The sequence below is a fragment of the Lytechinus pictus genome, chromosome 1 (genome assembly GCF_037042905.1).
Source record: "Lytechinus pictus isolate F3 Inbred chromosome 1, Lp3.0, whole genome shotgun sequence".
In the NCBI taxonomy this organism is placed as follows: domain Eukaryota; kingdom Metazoa; phylum Echinodermata; class Echinoidea; order Temnopleuroida; family Toxopneustidae; genus Lytechinus; species Lytechinus pictus.
The window spans coordinates 12,781,018-12,801,952 of NC_087245.1; the positions used below are offsets into that span (position 1 = coordinate 12,781,018).

The 20,935-nt window shown below is 34.6% G+C and overlaps 2 protein-coding genes across 2 annotated transcripts; one reads left to right on the top strand and one right to left on the bottom strand.

The window, feature by feature from the left end:
* Window positions 1-986: 986 nt before the first annotated feature.
* Window positions 987-10,011, top strand: LOC129255322 (ras-related protein Rab-5B-like; the record flags this gene model as incomplete). Its single annotated transcript, XM_064097061.1, has 4 exons — window positions 987-1,142; window positions 2,803-2,925; window positions 4,114-4,207; window positions 4,691-10,011. Coding segments are annotated over 4 exons (495 nt in total), but the record flags the coding sequence as incomplete, so codon positions are not given.
* Window positions 10,012-10,661: 650 nt separating this feature from the next.
* LOC129257649 (protein phosphatase 2C-like domain-containing protein 1) lies at window positions 10,662-20,403 on the bottom strand. Its single transcript, XM_064096321.1, has 3 exons — window positions 20,156-20,403; window positions 15,359-16,647; window positions 10,662-14,718 (listed from the first exon to the last, which is right to left on the bottom strand). Exons 2-3 carry the CDS (start codon window positions 16,629-16,631, stop codon window positions 13,643-13,645), a joined length of 2,349 nt encoding a protein of 782 aa, XP_063952391.1. The 5' UTR covers window positions 16,632-16,647; window positions 20,156-20,403; the 3' UTR covers window positions 10,662-13,642.
* Window positions 20,404-20,935: the final 532 nt, after the last annotated feature.

Below are 20,935 nucleotides of genomic sequence, written 5' to 3' on the forward strand. Positions count from 1 at the left end.
GGTGTGTTATTTTTACTGGCAGTACAATGTGGCTTGACTTCTTATACATGTACAAGGAGTAAGTTTTTATCAATACATGGAAAAGTAAACAACATGTAGAAAGCGAGTACAGTTTTTTTCATTTCGTCTACATTGACTCAGGAATTGACTTTTTATGTGTTATTAAAAGATTTTAAAAAAAATAAAAAAAACCCAAATTTTTAAAGTTCATTTTCGCAATCATCAACATTTAAATATTTACTTTTTCGTAGTTTGGAAGGTAATAGAAAAGTTAATGCCTTTCATAAAGTGAAACCTGAGATAAAGAAAAAAAAATTGTCAAGGTCTGTATAGAACATGTACTGTATATACTGATACAAGACATTAAAAAGACCATCAGAAACAAACCTGATGTACTAGTGTACTGGTATATAATCAACATCAATATTACACACAAAGGAGATTTCAAGTTATCTCCTTTTATCGGTTGAGGACTTCAGGCGATCATTTTCTTAGGTTGTGAGGAGTAATAAGTGTCCTTTATTATTGTGTTCTCTGTTTGTTTACATACATGTACATGAAGCGTTTTCAAGTAGTATAACTATAAGGTAGTACTACATGTACATGCAATATTCAAGTGCTTTTCCCCCCATACTCGATTGTAGTACTATATAAAAGTACATGCTATAGAGCAAATATTTTCTATTGTCAGGGATATTGAACTCAATTCGTTCTCTGTTTCCCTATACCTGTACACAGATTTTATTAACTGTCATGGTGGCAATAAATTATCTGAATTGTTTGTGCCACAGTACTGTTCACTAAATAACTGGTACATTTTGAAGTTTTCAGGAATTTCAGCTGTGTATAAAAGCTATATGTAATGTTTTTATCTTTAATATTAATATTAACTAATGCATTTTGTTCACATCCCTATGCTATTTACATGGACTAGTTGCTTTCCGATGGATTAATATTTATTTCATCTTTTTGTCTTTTTTTAATCAATAGCTGCATTCCTGACACAGACAGTTTGTCTCGATGACACAACGGTAAAGTTTGAAATCTGGGACACAGCCGGACAAGAGCGTTACCACAGCTTGGCACCCATGTACTACAGAGGAGCACAGGCAGCAATTGTAGTTTATGATATCACAAATCAAGTAAGTGTAATTGTAAGACATTCTTTTGGGGGCAATGTTCCACATCCCACATGCCATGTACAGTACAAGCTTATTCTGTAAATGATGCATACTGTAACATGTTTATCTGCTTTAGATTAAAAAGAAAAGCAGCTGATTTTGTTAATGTGATTTTTTTTTTTTTCTCCATTCAGTAATTCTTCTTTAGTTTGATTTATGTATAAATTATAGTTTACTACAAAATACTTATGAGCAGAATATTTTGAGGTTTGTACATGTACTGTACATGCATGCTATAAAGGTTGAATATTGAGGGCATGAGTCACTAATGTTACCATTTGAAGGGAAAGTAGTGTCATGTTCTGTAACAGCTGTTTTCAGTGATATATTTGGAATATCTTGTTGTTTTATAACAGCCATGGAGAGATCAACCAATAGTTAATTGAACTGTTAGAAGAAAATAAAAAAATATATAGTTTCTCTGTTTCACATAATTGAAAGACAACTGCAGACATTAAACAACTTTTTATTTATTTTTTGTTTCATTGTGTGTATCAAGAAATGTGTAATATTATTAAGATGAGGAATAGGGGATACCAAATGCATTAGCACTTGAATATAAAGAAGGAGCTTTTATGAAACCTAAGTAAGTCATATTCTATTCAAATATTTAATATTTGCTACCTTTTGTTTGAAAGACTTGTTTGAAAAAGGAAGATCAAATTTCAAAGTTGAATAAGAAATTGGAAGAATATTCCTTTTCTTTGTAAAGAAACAGAAAAAGGGAATTTCCAATTAAGTACTCTTCAGAAGATTTTGCATGGTTGTCATTTGATTTTCATACCCAGGATAGTTGTATTCGGCACCGACTGAAGGCAATCATGATGAATTTGCAACCACAGTTTTCACATTTACAGTAATTATCATACAGAAATAGTTGAGCTGATTGATAATTTTTTTTATTTTAGATCTTAAGGATTGCAGACAACTCTGTATTCATACACAAACATTGTTGAAGTAATGTCATCACTACGATTTCTGAACATGCTATGAATGGCAAAGGAAATATTCATTACATGTACTAGTTATTGCACTTTTATACCAGGGTTCCCAGCCCATCAGGGAAATCAGGGAAAATTGTTTTACTTTTTTCCAGTCATGGAATTTGATATAAAAAAAGCTGGAAAAAAATATAACAGTCTGACTGAATACCATGCTTTCAACTTTTGGGTCGATCAAAATCCAGGAATTTTGATCGACCCAAAAGTCAAAAGCGTGGTATTCAGTCAGACCTTTCGACCATGCTTTCGACTTTTGGGTCGATCAAAATCCGGGAATTTTGATCAACCCAAAAGTCGAAAGCATGGTATTCAGTCAGACTGTTATATTTTGTTGCATATCAAAACAACATCCATTGAATGACTGGTTATGGTGGTACTAATTAGTTTTATATTACAGTTTTTATACTGAAAATACATGTAATTCACTGCAACAACTTTAAAAACATATGAAACTTGGAATAGGTTTAAACGATTATCAGGGAATTTTTAAACTTAATCAGGGAAATATCAGGAAATTTTTTTTTCTTGAAAAGCTGGGAACCCTGTATACTGAATTCAAGTACATGACTCTCTCTTTATCTCTCTCACTCTTGCTCACTGCATTTTCCCCTTTTGTCTAGGAGACCTTTGGAAGGGCCAAAACGTGGGTAAAAGAACTGCAAAGACAAGCCAGTCCCAACATTGTCATAGCACTAGCTGGAAACAAGGCAGATCTTGCCAACAAGAGAATGGTCGAATTTGAGGTACGTTGTTTTTTTCTTCTTTGGGTTTTTTTTATCAGTGATCCTTATTTCTACAGAGCATTTAGAATCAATTCTTCAACGATTTTGTCAAGAAGATATGTAATTTTTCAGTTACCTTTAATTCATTTTTGCTTTAAATTTATTTTAAGAAAAATCAACACATGTTATTTCAACAATTTGGAGTTTTTATGATTCATTCCTTCTGTTTTTCAGTCAAACTAGTGTTATGAATTCTAAATTTGTCTCATTTTCTAGGGGGGGGTGGGGGCCTCGGAGGCCCCCCCCCTCAACGATTCGCACAATATTTTCGCCGCGCAAATTTTTTTTACTGCGCCGCTCGCTGACTTTTTACTTTCAAGTCTTGCGCAACTTTTGAGACCAATTTTGCCTCACGTGGTTCCGAAATTACGCAACATTATATAAGTGCACGTCAGACCAAAAATTGCTCAAAAACGTGATTTTGTGTACAAAGTCAACGCAAATTGTGTTCTCAACCAAAAATCATAAATGTATAATAATTTTTAGATTTGCTGGTCTAAATGTATTTATTTTTTATACTTTTTATGATCTCAGAAGAGTCCCCAACAAATTTCATTGAAAAAACAATGAAAAACAAAAGGTAATAAAAACAAAGAAATACATAAAAAATTACAAAAAACAATATAATACAGAAAATGATTTGATATCACAATTTTGTTAATGTACACTTGCTAAGAACACCACAAAGAGTTTCAATTCCAAAAATTAGAACATTTGGAGCTTTATTTAGGGAGTTAGAGGAAAAAGTATGATTTCGCATACTAATTAAGCATAAATTAGCATAATCACTTAATAGCAATTCGCATTAAATAAATTACTTTACAATTTCCCAGACAACCCGCGTGCAAATTTTCGGCGCGATCGTGCAGTCGACGGCCAAGATCTCAAGGAGGGGCCTGGGAGGTCCCCCCCCCCCCCCTGGCCATATGAACTCCCAAAATACCCCGGCCTAGATAGGGTTAAATATCTGCTTAAAGATCTTGACAAGACAGGTACTTGTACATTATACTCTCAATTACAAAATTACTCAGCTATCATCCAGGATTCTCCCCCATTTTGTGGTTTGTTATAAGCAATGACATTTCATTGTCGGTGTTTAGACAATTAGATTAAGGGAATCTAATGGCATTGTGTTGTTCTAATTCACAGGAGGCCCAAGCATATGCAGAAGAGAACAGCTTATTGTTTATGGAGACATCTGCCAAGACTGCCATGAATGTCAATGATATATTCCTGGCAATAGGTGAGTAAAATAAAAGAATAAAAACACCTTCCACACCATAAGCAATTTATTTTGAATGTGAAATATTAAAATAAACTAAAGGGGATATTTTCATTTGTTTATTGGAAATCGAATATTTTGGTGGAGCCTCCCTACATGTAAATAGTTTTGTTTAATTTTTTTGTACACAAATTCAGGCTTGGATTTCAAACAAGAATAAAAGCAGGCAGTTTCAATTTTAATTGTCTGAATGGAAACCATTCAAAGTTTTCTTTGTGATTTTTAATTCATTTTGTCAATGCATGATTTTCAAAGTTGCATTTTTTGTGTATGTAGATGTGAGTAGCTTGCAGTAATAGACAATGTACCTTTCCCAGATATAATTCGTTCTATGAAATTTTCTTTTCGTTTCACACCAAATGAAGTGATTTTCTTGTAATGAGTCAGTGGTGAATAGCATTTGGTTTTCACATGTCCATCGTTCTCTCTATTTCTTTATAACAGCCAAGAAGCTTCCAAAGAATGACCAAGTTGGAGGGCCCAGTAGTGGACAAAGGGGCACAAACAGGGGTGTGGACCTAACAGAGAGTAACCAGCAATCATCAGGGGGGTGTTGCAAAAACTAACGAAGGCTGCCAGTCTCATCATGAAATGTTGCATATTATTTTGAAAGACAGAAAGATTGGGGCAGCCAAAGGTCTTGCCCTGTGCTCTGAAGCTAGAGACATACCTACAAAAAAAAATCCAGAAATTCATTTAATCAGAACATAGTTGGCAGAGGTGGTTTAGGCTGTTCCCACTGCTTTACTCTTGAGTTCCTTTCTGCTGCTATCTAGACCTTCCTCGGTGATGCGCATACGTAGTGTAGCACAGCAATGACCGTCGGTGAGAACAGCCTTCTATTGTGTGGGTACGAACTAGTGCTCTGTCTGTAAGGTTTATATCATGAACTCTACAGAACTGAATGTGAAATATGTGATATGCAAATGATACACATCACTTAATATATTGGTAAGAATTACCCACACAAGTTGTCTTAAATAGTTAACTTCCCACACCTGATAGTTGAGGGTGTGTATACCATGTTGAAAGTACCATGTGTGGGTCATTATGCCAGAAGAAAGTGATATGTTTTATTTGTTTTATGAACTAATGGTATGGATTATCATTGTTTGATAAATTGCCCTCATTTAAAAATCATGACTCGTTATTATACTTACGATCGGTCATCACTTATCGTAAGTAAAATTTCATTCGAGGCAAAATGAGTGGATGGGCACACAAATGCTCCTAACCAATGATTTAATGAAGAAACACTTTATGATCTCATAAATCCATTTTCTTTATCTATGACCAGTCACAAACAAATATACCATGGGATACTCTTCAATATGTGAAGAAATAATAGCCAGAAGATAAATGAACCCAAAGCTGACATTATAAAAACAAATGTGACATAGGCTTACCATTTATGAATTAATTCTGATATGAAGATATTTGGAACCATACATTATAAACCATAGAATCAAAGTTATGTCAAGCTATTTTAATTTTGGGTATAAACTGAGTAGAAGCAAGGCTTGCACTTTGTTCAAATCATGGAATTTTTCCTGACCAATTAAAAAATAATTTTAAAAAGACACATAATTTTATAACAAGGTACTGTACAAGAAATCTCTCATTAGAACATTTCCCGTTTTGTGGTAACTTTAAAAAACTTGAGTGGTATTGTAGGAATTTATTTTCTTCAAAATGTTCCATGCATTATGCTTCATTCCAGCTGGCATGATTTATCCTCTTGTGATGTCATTTTGCCATCACAATACTATTTTGATTTTACATACAAGATTTACTGCCTCACAACCCACAATAAATCACTAGGCAAGGTCTTCTGAAATAATTTAAAATAGTAGTTTAGTCTTTATGAATCAAATTAGAAAAGAAGGCCAGCTCTTCTGGAAGAGGGATTCTTCTTTTACTTTCTGTCAGTTTGAATCCATTAAGTTAATTCAGGTACAAGAGTTTCTTTGATACCATTTCTTTTTCTTTGGACGGCTGAGAGTGATTCTTCAAATTTCAAACTTCCAATTTCTCATTCTTTTATCTCTCCCTAAAATCTTTCTGCATTGTATCAGAAATTAGTTGGGTTATTGTTAATCAATTTTGAAAAGCTATGTATCATTTTAAAGCCTATGATCTACTCTTTCAATGAGAATTGATAAATATGAAGAAAAAAATGGTTAAAATGAAGGTGAGTGGTCTTGTATCTTTCAAGAGTGTGTAGATGACTCTCATTTGTAGTGATGAAAATTAATTTAATTGCCTCTAATTGAAGAATTCAGGAAATTCATGTTTAGTGTTCAAAATTTGATGGTATGGCTATATAGGAAATACACCTGGCAGTGTACAATTTCTTTTACTAGTTACACTTAATAAAACTGAAGATGCCAATAGTGTTTCGAGTGAGCATGGAAACCAATCGGTGTGGAGGACAGTAAGTCTAGTTCATATTACAATGTATGTACATAAGGATACTGTGATGTACATTCACACAAATCCATCCAAGCATCAATTTTATCCTTTTATTATGAAAAAAAAAGACAAATATTATGTTCATGAAAACAACTTGTATGATAAGAATAATACTAACTATTGTAATGGTTGTGAATTATAAATAAGTGAATACAGAAACTAAGTAAATGTTATTGTAAATATGGATTATATGCTTATTATTTGTATCATGTGTTCCAACATTTTTGTTAATCTTGTCTCTTTCATAGTTTTATTATCTCAACCCAGGTGTCTAGTATTTTCTCCAGTATATTGTTTCACATGTATGTAGTCGGAAGGCAACTCGTTTATTTACAGCACTTATAGTTGATCTAGTTATTTACGGGAAATGTGCCCTGGTATATGATAAATCAATCACTTTATGAAGTATGATAAGTAGGTCAGATAATTCTAGTATTTGATTTCTCTTATTTACAAGGGTAGTCTTTTACTCTTGTAATTTACAGAGTATCCTGTCACAGAGTGATTTTTTAGCATGTATACTCACATCTGATTAATAATTAGCAAGGTATATTACCATTGTAATAAAAATATGGTCACAGTATGATAATGAATGTCAGGAAATTATGTTTCCAGGGTATCGTAGAAGGGGCTGTGGCACCCCAAGGAATTCAACCAAGACTTTTTTTCACTGTTGTTGATTGCACGTGATACCGAATTAACTTGCACTAATATGTAGGCTTGCTACTAAACATATATTTTCCTCGCAGGACTGCTTGCAACACTCTCAGTTGTTGACTTCAGCCATTACTCTGAACACCTAAACAAATTTAAGCAATATTGAGTTCTTATAATTATGTAAACATGTATTCATTTGACTTGACAATTGTTAGTAAGCTAAATCATATGATCAATGTTTATACAGTTGTACATCCATTTGATTGTGTGTGCTTTGGTACAGTCAAATTGGGTTTTATTATTGATGTGAATCTTGAAGTCATGTTTTATTAGCTTTATTTATCCACATCAAAAAAAGGTAATAGTAAAGATGAAAAAAGAGAATAAGATACAAGAAAAATACATTAATCATAAGAATTGAAATATGAATGAAGTCTTTGTATATAAGATTCTTATTGCCCTTTAATTTTAACATAACCTAGAATTGCGACTTTGTTCATTGGGGACACTTGTTTAAAAGAAATTGTCATTTTTCTCTGTTGAATTTTTCTTTCTCATGTTATTGCTTCTTGAATAAGCTTTGTATTAGCACAGTTGTACAATATTGTTCAGGTACAAGATACTTCTTGTAGCAACATATTTATAACACTTTACATATATATACAAATCTGTCTTGGATTGACATAATAACTCTAGTCTGTATAATATCTTTCTCTCTTCATTTATGCAAGATGTCCCATTTTGCATGTTGTACTCTAGTACATGATAATGCTAGTTAGTGTGAATCTCAAGCTTACTTTTCGATGAAATGCTCAAGTTCATTATTGTTTATTTAATAATTCTTGCAAGAGGTGTTAACTTTTTATTATAAACTGTCGGACATTTATCGGTGAAGTCTAACCCTTCGGAAAAAAAATAAACCAACTATTTTCACTACTGAAATATGTGATAACTGGGCAATGTGTACTTCATACTTGCATTATCAGATGAGGTAAGAAAGGGTGCTTTATCTGTACAAATCTATTGAATTAGCACCCTTTAGTTCCTGATCTGGGTGTAAGATACTCTTCAATAAACCAATTTCCAGTAAAAATGGGCAGTGTCTACTAGAATCAATGTTGATTAGAAATGCAATATCTACATCTAGAATGGATTTTTTTATCAGGGGCCCTGTTTCATAAAGTCACAACTGTTGTGACTTTGCCATAATGGCAACTACCATGGCAACAGGGCTCAGCAGCCAATCAAAATCAAGGTTACCATGGTAGTTGCCATAATGGCAAAGTTACAACAGTTGCAAGTTCTTTATGAAACGGGCCCCTGAAGTATGCTATCAGTAGTACATATTGGAAGATACAAATTCCATTTATGTAGTTTGTATGAATGGCTAACGTTTGCTTGATGTGAAAGAATTGTCACTGTGCCGTCCTCAGTGTACCGGTATATGTTAAATTGCCACATCTTGTTTTGGATGATGTGTAGCTGGAGTCGTACGTTGGTATAAAGCGATGTAAGTATATGAAAGATGGTCTCGGATGCCTGTACATCTGTTATTATTCATGGGAAAAAACTTAATATATCTAATACAAGATTATTTTTGGATCATGTTGCAGTCATGATATTTTAAGTCATCAGCTTGAGGTTTTATAAAATTGTGTAGAGTCAAATATCGTTTTTTTTTTTTTTTTTTTTAAGAGAAGGCTGGGGTTTGAATCATCCCAATAATTCTGTCATATGAACTTATTTTATGAATGTACTTTATTTGTAGGAGTACTGCGATGCAGTATACATTTTCAGCATGTCAAAACTGTTGAGTAGAATAGGCTGAGCTGCTGCTGCTTGGCGGATACTGTAGTTACAGGGAAACTTTGGGACTCTCTTGGCAAACTATAAAGCCACTAGACACACACTGGTCTAGTAAAAGTACACTGTCTTGTGAGTGTGCTCATTAGTCAGTGTATGTACTGTGTTAGGAGACATGGCTACACTTTGGCTAGAGGAAGAGGTGATAAGTTGATATCGCATCAGGCAAAACACCAAAGTGTAGCCATGTCTCCTAACTGGCTAGAGGAAGAGGTGATAAGTTGATATCGCATCAGGCAAAACACCAGTTAGTGTCTTGGGGTCAAGTTAGCCAAAATGACACAGTAAATTTCCTTTCTGTAATGTGGATTAAATCTTTGGGTTTTTTTTTCTTCTGCTAAGCCAAAATTATAGGAATGCTTATAAACAGTATATATTATGACTTCATAAAAAGCAAGGGCAATTTTTAGACTCCTTTATCGCTTAAAAAGTAAACATTTCCAACTTTAAAACTTATTCAATGTATTATTTAGTCCTTTTGTGTTGTTCCTAAAGCTGTGTAGCTTATTACTACATCTGGAATAACTGGGTATGCTTTCAGTTTATATAATATATAAAGTATAGACAGAGGTTGTTATTCTGGTTTGTAATTTTCATTATCATTTTGTTATTGTGTAAAGTTGATGATCATGCCTGTTTTATCCCAAAAGATGAAGATGTAATTAAAGAAAATGGATGAATACGTAATATGTGTATACTATTTACCATGTACAATGGCATATGTGTACTCTATTCACAGTGCAAAAATAAAATAAAACAATTTTGCTATGGAATGATTTCATTTTTTTGTTCTGTTTGTCCACCTACAGGCTCATATTCTAAAGTCTGGTTTCACTTACCGTTGTCTAACTGCTAAAATTTTGGGAAGTGGAAAATGTAAGAAATTTGCATACATTGTATATTTCTAATATTTGCTATGCTCTAGTCATGCTTTAATGATGAAGAAAACCGTTTTAGATATTCCAGATAATGAGCAGATAAATTGAACCTGCACAGTAAGATATGTGTGCCACAATTGGCTATCCATAGTTAAACCAAACTTTAGACCAGCACTTAAATTAAGCCCGATTTTAGAATACTATACGGACCACAGAGTTAGCTCAATTTCATATTTTTGTTATAACAATGTACTGCCTAAATGTTCAACAGTTTTATCTTAACCCTATCTAGGCCAGGTTATTTTGGGAGATCATATGGCCAACATAAAAATGAAATCAAAAATGAAATCCATGATAAGGTGAATAAGATATAAATCATTTGCCCATGCTGAAAAAATTATCTGCGATTCACGATTTCCCCTTTTTTGGTGGGACACACTGTAATACAAATGCATGTAAATGAATACATCAGCTTTGTGAAATGTCAAGATTTAAATTTAATCCAGAAAGATCTGCACACAAACAAATCATTTATAGAATCTAAATATTGCATAAAAAATTGTGTTTTTTTTTATTGGAAAAGGACGGAAATAGGAACTCATGACAAAATTTACAACATAGAATACTAGAAATTCAATGCCAAAATAGTGAGCATCATAGAGATATATAATTATATGCACAAGCACTCAGTCACTTTACACACATATTTTACTTGAAATTGAAAAGGCCAGGGCCCCATCTAACAAAGAGTTACGATTGATCCAATCAATCATAACTATGGAAATCATAACATCGGTGTCATAATTTTTTCTACAGGAAATTTGCAGAATGTCCTTTGTAAACACAGGCAAACGCACCAAATTGTCAAGAAAATGATGAATGTATGAATATACATCATATCTACAATTTTTTTTTAAAGGTGCATTTTAGAGGTAGGCATTGCAGGCTTTCCATAGTTGGGGGTTGATCAGATCAATCGCAACTCTTTATACAACAGGGCCCTGATTAGGATAAATGTCCTAAAATTGGTAAACTATGGAATGTATGCTGACATTACTCTTGCATTATTTGCACACCCGAGTAATAACTTGTAGACATCAATATCTCGTTCTGTATATAATGGTTTGTCCATATAAAAAAATGTGTGCTTGCGACCAAAGTTCTTGAAACTGCAAAGTTCACTCACCCTGAACAATTTTTTTTGAGGGAATGAATGTTTTGGAAGAGCAAATCAGTGGAACTTTGCACCATTCAACGTTGCTGCAAACACCAACCATTTACAGTTAAAATGAATTGAATACCTTCAGAACAAGACCCATCCCAGTTTAAATCATTGCTACCATTCCTTGCAATACAGCATTTTAGAATTTCACAGAACAAATTCCTCCTAGGTACCTATTTGCAATGCCTCGACTAAATGTGGCATATCTAAATTAGTGATGATAGGATTTGAACCCCAAACTCCATTCGTACTAAGATGACTTGGTCACTTGACTCTACTACTACACATTGATGATCTTTATACTTTTAAAATGACCTTTTACTAAACATAGAGGGGGCAGTGCTACTCAAGGGAGTGTTGTTTGAGAATATTTCTACGAGCAATTTTTTGGGTGGTCTTCATTGACAAACTTCATTTGTGGAATGAAAATATTTGCTTGGTAGAAACAATAACATAAAATGACTGTTTTTGATTGACCCCATTCTGTTAGTCAACCATTAGCTTGTTCAAATTGTGCTTATTTTTCTGTTATTCTATTCAAAACTGAAATCGGGATCATTGCTCAAAACAAATACTAAATTTAAAGAGAGTATACAATTGTGGATATATCCTTTGTGGAAAGTTTTAAGCACAAACTGATAATAAAAATAACATTCTGTTTGACAGAATAGAAAACAATACACAGGATAAAATCTTAAGCCAGAATATTTCCACTTGTAAATTTGTTGCTTAAAATATATGTAAATCAATTTTAATTCTTACCAATATACTGATAGATATTATCAGGGTGCTACAACATTTTTAGAAGCACTTGCCCTTTCGGGCAAGTACATTTTTAAATAGTTGGAATATACTTGCACGAAAATCTTTCTCACTTGCCCGAAAAAATCCTTGAAAAAAAAGTTTTACCTCTTCAAAAGAAAGTATTGCGATTTCATAAACCATTGACCTTTTTTTCTCTTTTGACATGAACTGATCTACCTTTATTGCATTTCTTTTTCCAAAGTGATTTTATTTTGCCCGCCATGATCAAATTTAGGGTCGATAAATCATATCGACCCTAATTTTGGTCATTCTACTCTGAGAATTTTGCTTGCCCAATTCGGGTAAGTAGAGTTTATCTTTACTTCAGAACACTTGCCCGACTCTAACTTTTACTTGCCCAGGGCAATCGGGCAAGTGCTTATGTAGCACCTTGTACATCATCTAACTAACTCCTTAAAATTCACAAATGTTAAGAAAAGAATAAAAGTTTGCACATTAAACACACACATGTAAGTCCCACCCTGGCATGAATACAGGGGACGAAATTGGACGGAATACTATGAATATAATAGCAATACTGCATCTGGCAAAAGCAGAACAATTGTATTTCTCTGAACTGAATGCCAAAAGGAAGATCCTCCCCAGTATCCTAAAATGGTACTTTGCTGCAGAAATTATTAGAGCAAAAACAAAAACAAACAAAAAAATAATACTGATTTACAAATTAGTGGGTGTTCCTACTCTTACTGATCAAGTTCTGCCAGAAAATGAAATTGATTCATTTCATTCTAGAGTGAGGACATGCTTTTCAGAAGCCAAGTTATTTAAAAGTCATTTGGAGACTTCATTGTCTGGTTTACATAGTACATATCCAAACACTTTATATGTGCTTGCGTGGTTAGGCAAATTATTATTTACAAGGGCATTTTGATATTGATAATAAGCTTTTGTCTGATGCTGTAATCTAAAAAATATTTTCAGAGGTGCATAATGATCATTACCCCTTTTTCAGCTGAAGTTTCCTTTTTAGCTTAAAGCATTCTCCAAATTTACATGCTCCCTTGGCAAGGTAACCCTTATTCCTTGATATGGCATAGTCATTAAGATTTACTGCATTGCTTTGGTCAATATTCTTTCATTCAATTTCCTGTTTTTCCTCATAATATACTAGTATGATTATGAAGTGTTACAGTGTAAGACTGGAAGATCAAACTAAATGCTCTTTGATATAAACTATTTGACATAAGCCAAACAGTTTAAAAAAGTTAAGTGGCATGTGACACATAACTAGCATTGAAAAGCAACTCAGGGGGCATTAATTGAAACTTGAAAATCAGTAAATCCAAAGTTGAACATAGGAATTTGTGTTTGATTTTCAGGCATTTTAGACATTCAAAATCATTTTTTGTGAAACAGGCTAATAAATTAAATATATATTAATTTCTGCATTTACAAACTTGTCTCACGTAAGGATTCTTTAAAAAGCAAAAATTAAAATGAATGATATACTTCATACTTCCAAGTTTTGAATTGAGCAATTCACAATTGGCAACCATGAAGAAGAATGACCATAATAGTGATATTATCCCTTGAGCCAGCCAATAAGGCACTCTGAACTAGTCTTTCACTGATCATTTCCGCAGTTAATCTATACTCTTCCTTCTTATCTACAATACTACGTCCATCGGAAAGCCGGGACTTTGCATAGAAGGTGTGGAGCTCTGTCAGAGTTTCAACATCTGCTTCATTCCCATCCTCACAGAGTGCAGAAATCAGGCTTTCAAAGTCTGTCTTCATGCTTGCATTGTCGTTGAATTCTTCCTTGTAGTTTTTCATGTCAGAGACCGTCTCGTTTTCGCTCTCTGCCTTAGCATCCACAACACCTTTCACCCTGATACTTTTCTTCTGATTGTTCCCTTCATTGGATGTTGTTTTCTGATGATCATCAGTGTCCTTATCAGTAAGAGGTTCATTCCAGTTTATCTGTGACTTGCTGTTGGCATCATCATCACCATCATCTTCATCATCGGCATCCTCCTTCAATGACTGAAGTGGATTTCTAAACTGCTTCTTCTGGACATTGGCCTCGTCTCCCTCAGCAGCATCTATGTCAATGACTGATGATACTGTATTGTCAAATCCTGCCTGGTCGTAACTGGTGCCCAACCCTGTCACATATGACTCACCAAGGAAATCCTCTCCATATGTTGTATCGTCTGACAACCCATAGCCACCAAATCCGTCCGGAACATTCTCCGCCTCTGTTCGTGACTGGCGAATGGCAAGGGTCTGCTTGACCAATGAGATGACCTCCTCATCGGTCAGTACATCCCACAAGCCACAGGATGCCATGACAATAAACTCAGCATGCTGATCAATCTTGATGCTGGTTGTGTATGGATCAGGGATGACTGCCTTCTTGAGTTGTGGGTCTCCATAGTTACCTAGACCTCTTGTGGTGTCCAGGATGCCATTGACCCGCCCATTTGGACCCCCTGCATGGATTGATGCACCTGTCTTCTCCACACGTGACCTCTCCTGTTGATTTCCAGGAGTGTGATCTTTTGATAGACTATATGCCTTCCCAGCTCTGCAGAGGACTGCTTGGGTATTTCCTAAAACATATGAGGTAACAAATTCATACAAGAAATTAATCCCTCTCTTGGGTTTAATAAACTAAATCATACAAAGAATACTTTACCAAATAATGAAAATTACCCAAATGGCATATTATTAAGAGACAATTTTCAATAACGACCTTAATCACATTTCCCCCTCTTCTTTTAATTTTGGTTTCATTATTCTTCTGATATTATTCCAGAGGGAATTAAACTTGCAAAAAAATATAATGTGAATGCTTAAAATACTGCTGCTGATTTGGCATTGCATAATTCAATCTTATTTGGTTCAATTGGTTGACATTAAAAGTCCTAATTAAAATAATTTAGAACATGTAAATAAGAAGCATAGCCAACAAAGACTAGAATAATTAAATCAAACTAGATATCATGTTCACTCAAATATGATTTATGAGCTCTGTCAAAGGTATTGTGAAACATACAGACAAGATTAAACATGTACATGGAAAGCGAGATAGTTCCTTCCAAGTGACCCAATCGGGTGAACGTTATACAAAACCATCTAGTGTAGTTCACACCAAATAGTTTGATGTAAAAGCCAATGATCAATCACTTATCTGTAAGGTTTCATTCCACTGCACTACCTCTCATCAAAACAAGTAATGAATTCACTCACCAGCATTTGCAATGTGCAAAACACCAAGCTCTTCCAGCAGAGCATCATCTTCTTTGGTTTCCTTTTCTGGATCCTCTGATGCACTGCCTTTTTCACCCTCTTCAGTCTCCTTCTCTCCATCTTTCTTTTCTTCTGTTGCTTCATTATCATTTGGAATGTCTTTATCTTTATTACCAACTTTGTTTCCATCCTTTCCATCCTCAACTCCAACATGTTCCTCACTACTTATGAGAAGAGACAGAGCTGAACATCCACTCCAGCGAACCAGTGAGGTTTCATTAATTCCATATGAAAGATACTGATCAAGATATAGGTAGGTATTATGGTAAGCCTGGGAAACCTTCTCATACTCAGGATTTTTATTTTTCTTCTTTCGCATAGGCCTGTCTCTCTGTGATAGCTGGCTGTCATCATTGCTTATCTTCATCAGGTTGCTCTCACATGTATGCATGATCTGTTGGATGATGTTGACGCTTTCTTCATGTAATATGTGACGGATGCTGTCACTCCGCACGATAGGAGAGCCTCGCTCAAGCTGATAGTCCGTCAGATCATTCTTATCGGCAAGGTTAACGGCGCAAGTACAGGAGACCTTATCATCAACCTTCTGAAGCTCATTAAGGAAGACATGGTGAAGGTCATTTGCAGCTACGTCTGCAGCAAACCTACCATTATAGCCATCATAAATACCAAAGAAACATTTGTTAACATCATTGCCATAATAGTCTTGGAATACTCGGGTATCCTCCATCTTTGACTTCCAACGGCTATTATCATTGGAGCAAATTCCCACTGCCCTCACACATGGGGCGCTGCAGTTCAGAGATATACCTTGACAGTCATAGATGAAATTCTCCTTACTGTGGATCAGTTCTTCATAAGTTTCCTCAAGATGGGATTTTACAAGCTCAAAAGCCTCATTGATCTTCTGCAGCCTGTTCAAGGATACAGGTCTGTCTGGGTTGCTTTTCTTGTTTAAAGCAACCATGAGCTCTTGTCTCTTTTTGAGCAGGCCCTTCACACTTTCAGGTTGTTCCTTGCCGGTGTAGCCAAGCACAGTAAGAGCACTGTGGAAGTTCCTGTGTTCTTGGGTGGCTCTTACACTGATGAACTCATGGCATTTCTCACAGAATATGCTGATATCTGGGTCATTAGGCCTATCAGTTATCATTGTCTCTGGGGTTGGTGGCCGAACAAGATGACGGGTCTTGATCTGAAGGACAGAAGGGGCCACACCCCCACCTCCAGACACAGAGGAAATATCACTGCTCATCTTGGTGCTATGGGATCTAAATGAAAAACACATATATATATGTATATATTTAATAAAGGCCACACCTACAACATTGTTCATCTCAGCATAGAAAATCTATTACTTTCAAATAAGATTTATTATCAAAAGAAGGTCATCTGAGGTAGCAAGTTCAAATCAAAAGTATAACAAACTATAAGTATAAGATCTGTCAGTGTTGCATTTTGTCTGGTTGGGATAGAACTATCCTCACCCAAGAGAATTCTGCTTAATAGACAAAACAGCCCAAGATCCTGAGACAATATCTTCAAACCATTTTTTTTTCAACTGTATACTGGTGGATTGCCTCATGAAATTTGAAGATTGGTAAAAGGGGTGATGCCTTGCTAGATAATGGCTCACCAGTCACAAACCCTTTAAACAACTTGTCAGGGCACATATTTGATACTTAAGAAGTAGGCCTACTTTAGTCAGACTGCAGGTCCCTATGCTAATGTGCTAGCAAATGAGCAAGATTTATCAAAATCCTCTTGTGGCTGAATTTACATCAATGCAACAAAATCTTGTGAATTGTGAGGCTTTCTTTCTCAAGAAATTAACCACTTTATCTCATGTAAAATTGAACATTTTGTACCATATGAAAATGTTACTCTTCTATATTGGTAATTTCTTTAAAAAAACATTTTGATAAATTAAAGAATTTCAGGCATGAAAAGATGACTCTAATTGTGCAAAACCTTTACTTTGAACCCGAATACTATCTATATCATCAGAAAGCTCAAACTCTGTACTTTCTCACAATATCACTCTTGATATGTGGCACCTTTTAGATGGCGCAAGAGCCATCTTTCCCATTAAGATACAAGACAAGATTTCTGAAATTTCTGAGTAGCATTAAATCAAGAGTTCTGGTTGGCTAAATAATGCTTCAAAACAACAAGCGCAGGTAATTTGAAGAGATTACCAAATAGTGAGTGTGACTTTGGAGAGGCCCCAGCATGGAAACCGTTGGATTTTGGGTGGGTGTGTTGTATCTTTCACCAATCAGAGTGCAGTATTCTTGTTTGCAAGCTGTTAAATGAACTTGGCCTATGAAAAACTGGAAGCTGACTCATCTAAAATACCTCTTCTTATAAAACCTATATCATATCAAAGCTTAGATCTTCAGCTTTATTTAAAACTCATTTGGGCTCAAACTAACACATCAATGATGTGGAGCTCATCTGGCATCTTGCAACAAAATTTAACACAAATTTTAATTTCAGCCCAGTTGACGCTGTAGTGAATTATATTGGTGACATAAATTGAGGAAACAATTGAAATTGATGAAGAAATGTCAGAGAAGCATGTTTATTTGATTGATGAATAAATTTCATATAAAGTAGCATAAATAATTTTCTTGTCAAAATGTCTAAATTCTGTGTAGAACCTTGGTGAACCTCAAGTAGCTCTCAGATGGAACAAAAAACTAGCACATCAATGATGTGGAGCTCATCCAGCATATTGTGACAAATTTTAATAAAATTTTCCATTTCAGTTCAGTTGACACTATAGTAAATTATTATCCCTGAATTATATTTGTGACATAAATTGAGAAAGCAGAATTGAAATTGATGAAGAAATGACAAACAAGCATTTTTGGTGATTAATGAATAAATTTAGTAGAAAATTAGCATAGATAATTTTCGAGTCAAAATTTCTAAATTATGTGTAGAACCTTGGTGAACCTCATGCAGCTCTCAGAGACTCAGATGGAACAAAAATAAAATCAAAATCAGTTAAAAAATAAGCATTTTTTGTGAGTTTTGAAAAATATGCATAAATTAGCATATTTAATGAGTTTCAACATTTTGTGTAGAAATTTTGTATCCCCACCTAGAGCTTTCATATAAAGCAAACAAAATTGAAATTGATCGACAAATGAAGGAGAAAAGCATTTTTTGTGATTTATGAATAAATTTTGCATAAATTAGCATAAATAATTTTCTAGTCATATTTTTCAAAATTCTGTGTGGAAGTTTGGTGAACCTCATGTAGCTTACCAGATGGATGAAAAAAAAATCCTAATTAGTCAACAAATAAAGAAGAAGCATTTTTGATGATTATGAATAAATTTTGCATAAATAAGCACAATTTTCTAGTCAAAATTTCAAAATTTGGAGTACAAGTTTGGTGAACCTCATGAAGCTCTACTACATGTAGATGGAAGCAAAAAAAAATCAAAATCGGTCAACAAATAAAAGAAGCATTTTTTGTGAATTTTAATGTGCATAAATTAGCACATTTAATGAGTTTCAAATTTCTTTGTAGAAGTTTTTAATCCCCCACCTAGTGACTTGAAATGACGAAGAAGCATTTTGAAATTGTGGACGGACGACTTTGCAACATCCTTCCAAAGGGAACTTGAATAGAAAGATGATCAAAAATGGTCAAAAATACATTTTCAAAGTCTTTATATTCTCAGGATAATAAAATATTGTAAGACTAGCTCATCAGTGATGTTGTTGTTTTCTCAACTTTTCCCATAGAAAACACACATTCGGTAATACGGTACCATTTTCAAGTGACCAAAATATTTCACATGGGAACAGGAGTCCGATTCGAAGCTAATATCGTAAAAAGGAAAAACGATTTCAGCAAAATGTTTACAAATTTATATTTTGTAGGTAATTGTGTATTTATGGTGAAAGTTTGGTGAATTTTACGAGAATAATGTGTTTGATATGATTGAATTCATGAAAAGTGTTCGGTAATACGATCCACTACCATACGATCCAATAGTTTACCATACCCATCCATACACAACACACATCTTACTTCAGATCATAGACAGCTGGCAGCCGTCTGTTTCGAGGAGTTTTTAAACATTTTTTATTTTTTTAATTTCTCCTCATACACAGACGGCTCGCTATCGTGCAGCCACCATTAGGGGACTTACAATGCAAAATCCCCCCGTCGGGGCTCTTCAATTTGTGTCTTTAATGAATCAAACTTTTGAAAATTAACGCGACCGAAATGCGAATTAATATTCCCTCTTGGCATTAATTGCCAAAAAACAGGGAAAATCAAGTTAAAAGGAACAAAAACAGTGACTTACCTTGGCTGTCGCGCAGCTTCATTGCCCTGTTTTATCCGAACTTAATACACATAAACATATGGCCATTGAGTCCCCTGTACAGATCGCGCTAGAACTTCGGTCTCTGTATTTGGTGAGTGAAGCCAACGGAGTTCAGCTGAACAACCAACATAACAGAGACCGAAGCTTTTGGTCTATTCAGATCAAAGACAAAATTCAGTAGGTCCCTAGCCTAGGTAAGAAGTCAAGACCTTTGTCTTTGAACAAATACATTTATAAGGACCTGGACAATGGTCTTTACCTTCTAATCTTTCACAAATTTTATTTAAAAAAAACAATGACTATGTTGAAAATGTCTCTTCTTAGCTTTTATCTTTTGGTCAACCCATCTTGACTCGGGAACCGAATTAGCATCACAACGGCAAAAGAAAAACGCCAAGTTGAGGTTACGATTTTAAGTGTTTCTCACCAAAATAGAGGTCTAAATCAAGCACTGACTCCCCTGATTATGAAGTTAGAGAAGAAATAAGATTAAGAAACAGTCCTTCGTTGGGCTCAACTGCCATAACTGCAGATTGATTCAAGAGTAAAGGCCGATCTCGAACAACGGCCGTTCAAAGTCCCAGCGCTTTGTCGTTTGGTGCTAGCTGGCATGGACCAGGCTGAAGCCAGCGCACAAACCCAGCGCACAGAATATATTGAAGCAAGCCAGCGCACAAACCCAGCGCACAGAGCTATCGCGATACAAACCGCCCTACACCGTATGCATAGTCTAATAGTTGCAGACCCTAAATACAGCTTAAATTCAAACGTCTCGAAGATTGTCATAATGCGCACGAAAAATGGTATTAAGATAAAAGGCATAGTTATCCAAACTTACAGATGGCTGAAAATATGGAATTTCAATAATGCACTATTCCACAATATGATTGCTTCAAATATTAGTATATGACTGATTTGTATAACATTTGAATATATTAAGAATTAAAGGGAGTATGTTTCTATATGACATGGCATGAATGCAGCTGAAAGTAGAAGAATCAAACAAATTTGGTAAAATGTAAACAAAATCGGACAAGGATAACAGAGTTATGATATTCTAAAGATCCGCATTTCGGCCAGTTCTATATGCCTTAAATTTCTTCTTTAACATTCATTGGAGAAAAGTAATCTCTCCTGTATATTCCATCTTTTTTAATCATATGAATTTATGAATATTCAAATTTCCTCCCCCTAGAATAAAAAATAT

Bases quoted from the DNA above. Each gene is read 5' to 3' on its own strand.
- LOC129257649 (XM_064096321.1), bottom strand. From the start codon at position 16,631: ATGAGCAGTGATATTTCCTCTGTGTCTGGAGGTGGGGGTGTGGCCCCT. The intron at 14,719-15,358 runs GTGAGTGAATTC...CATATGTTTTAG, and splicing joins TTTGCACATTGCAAATGCTG to GAAATACCCAAGCAGTCCTC.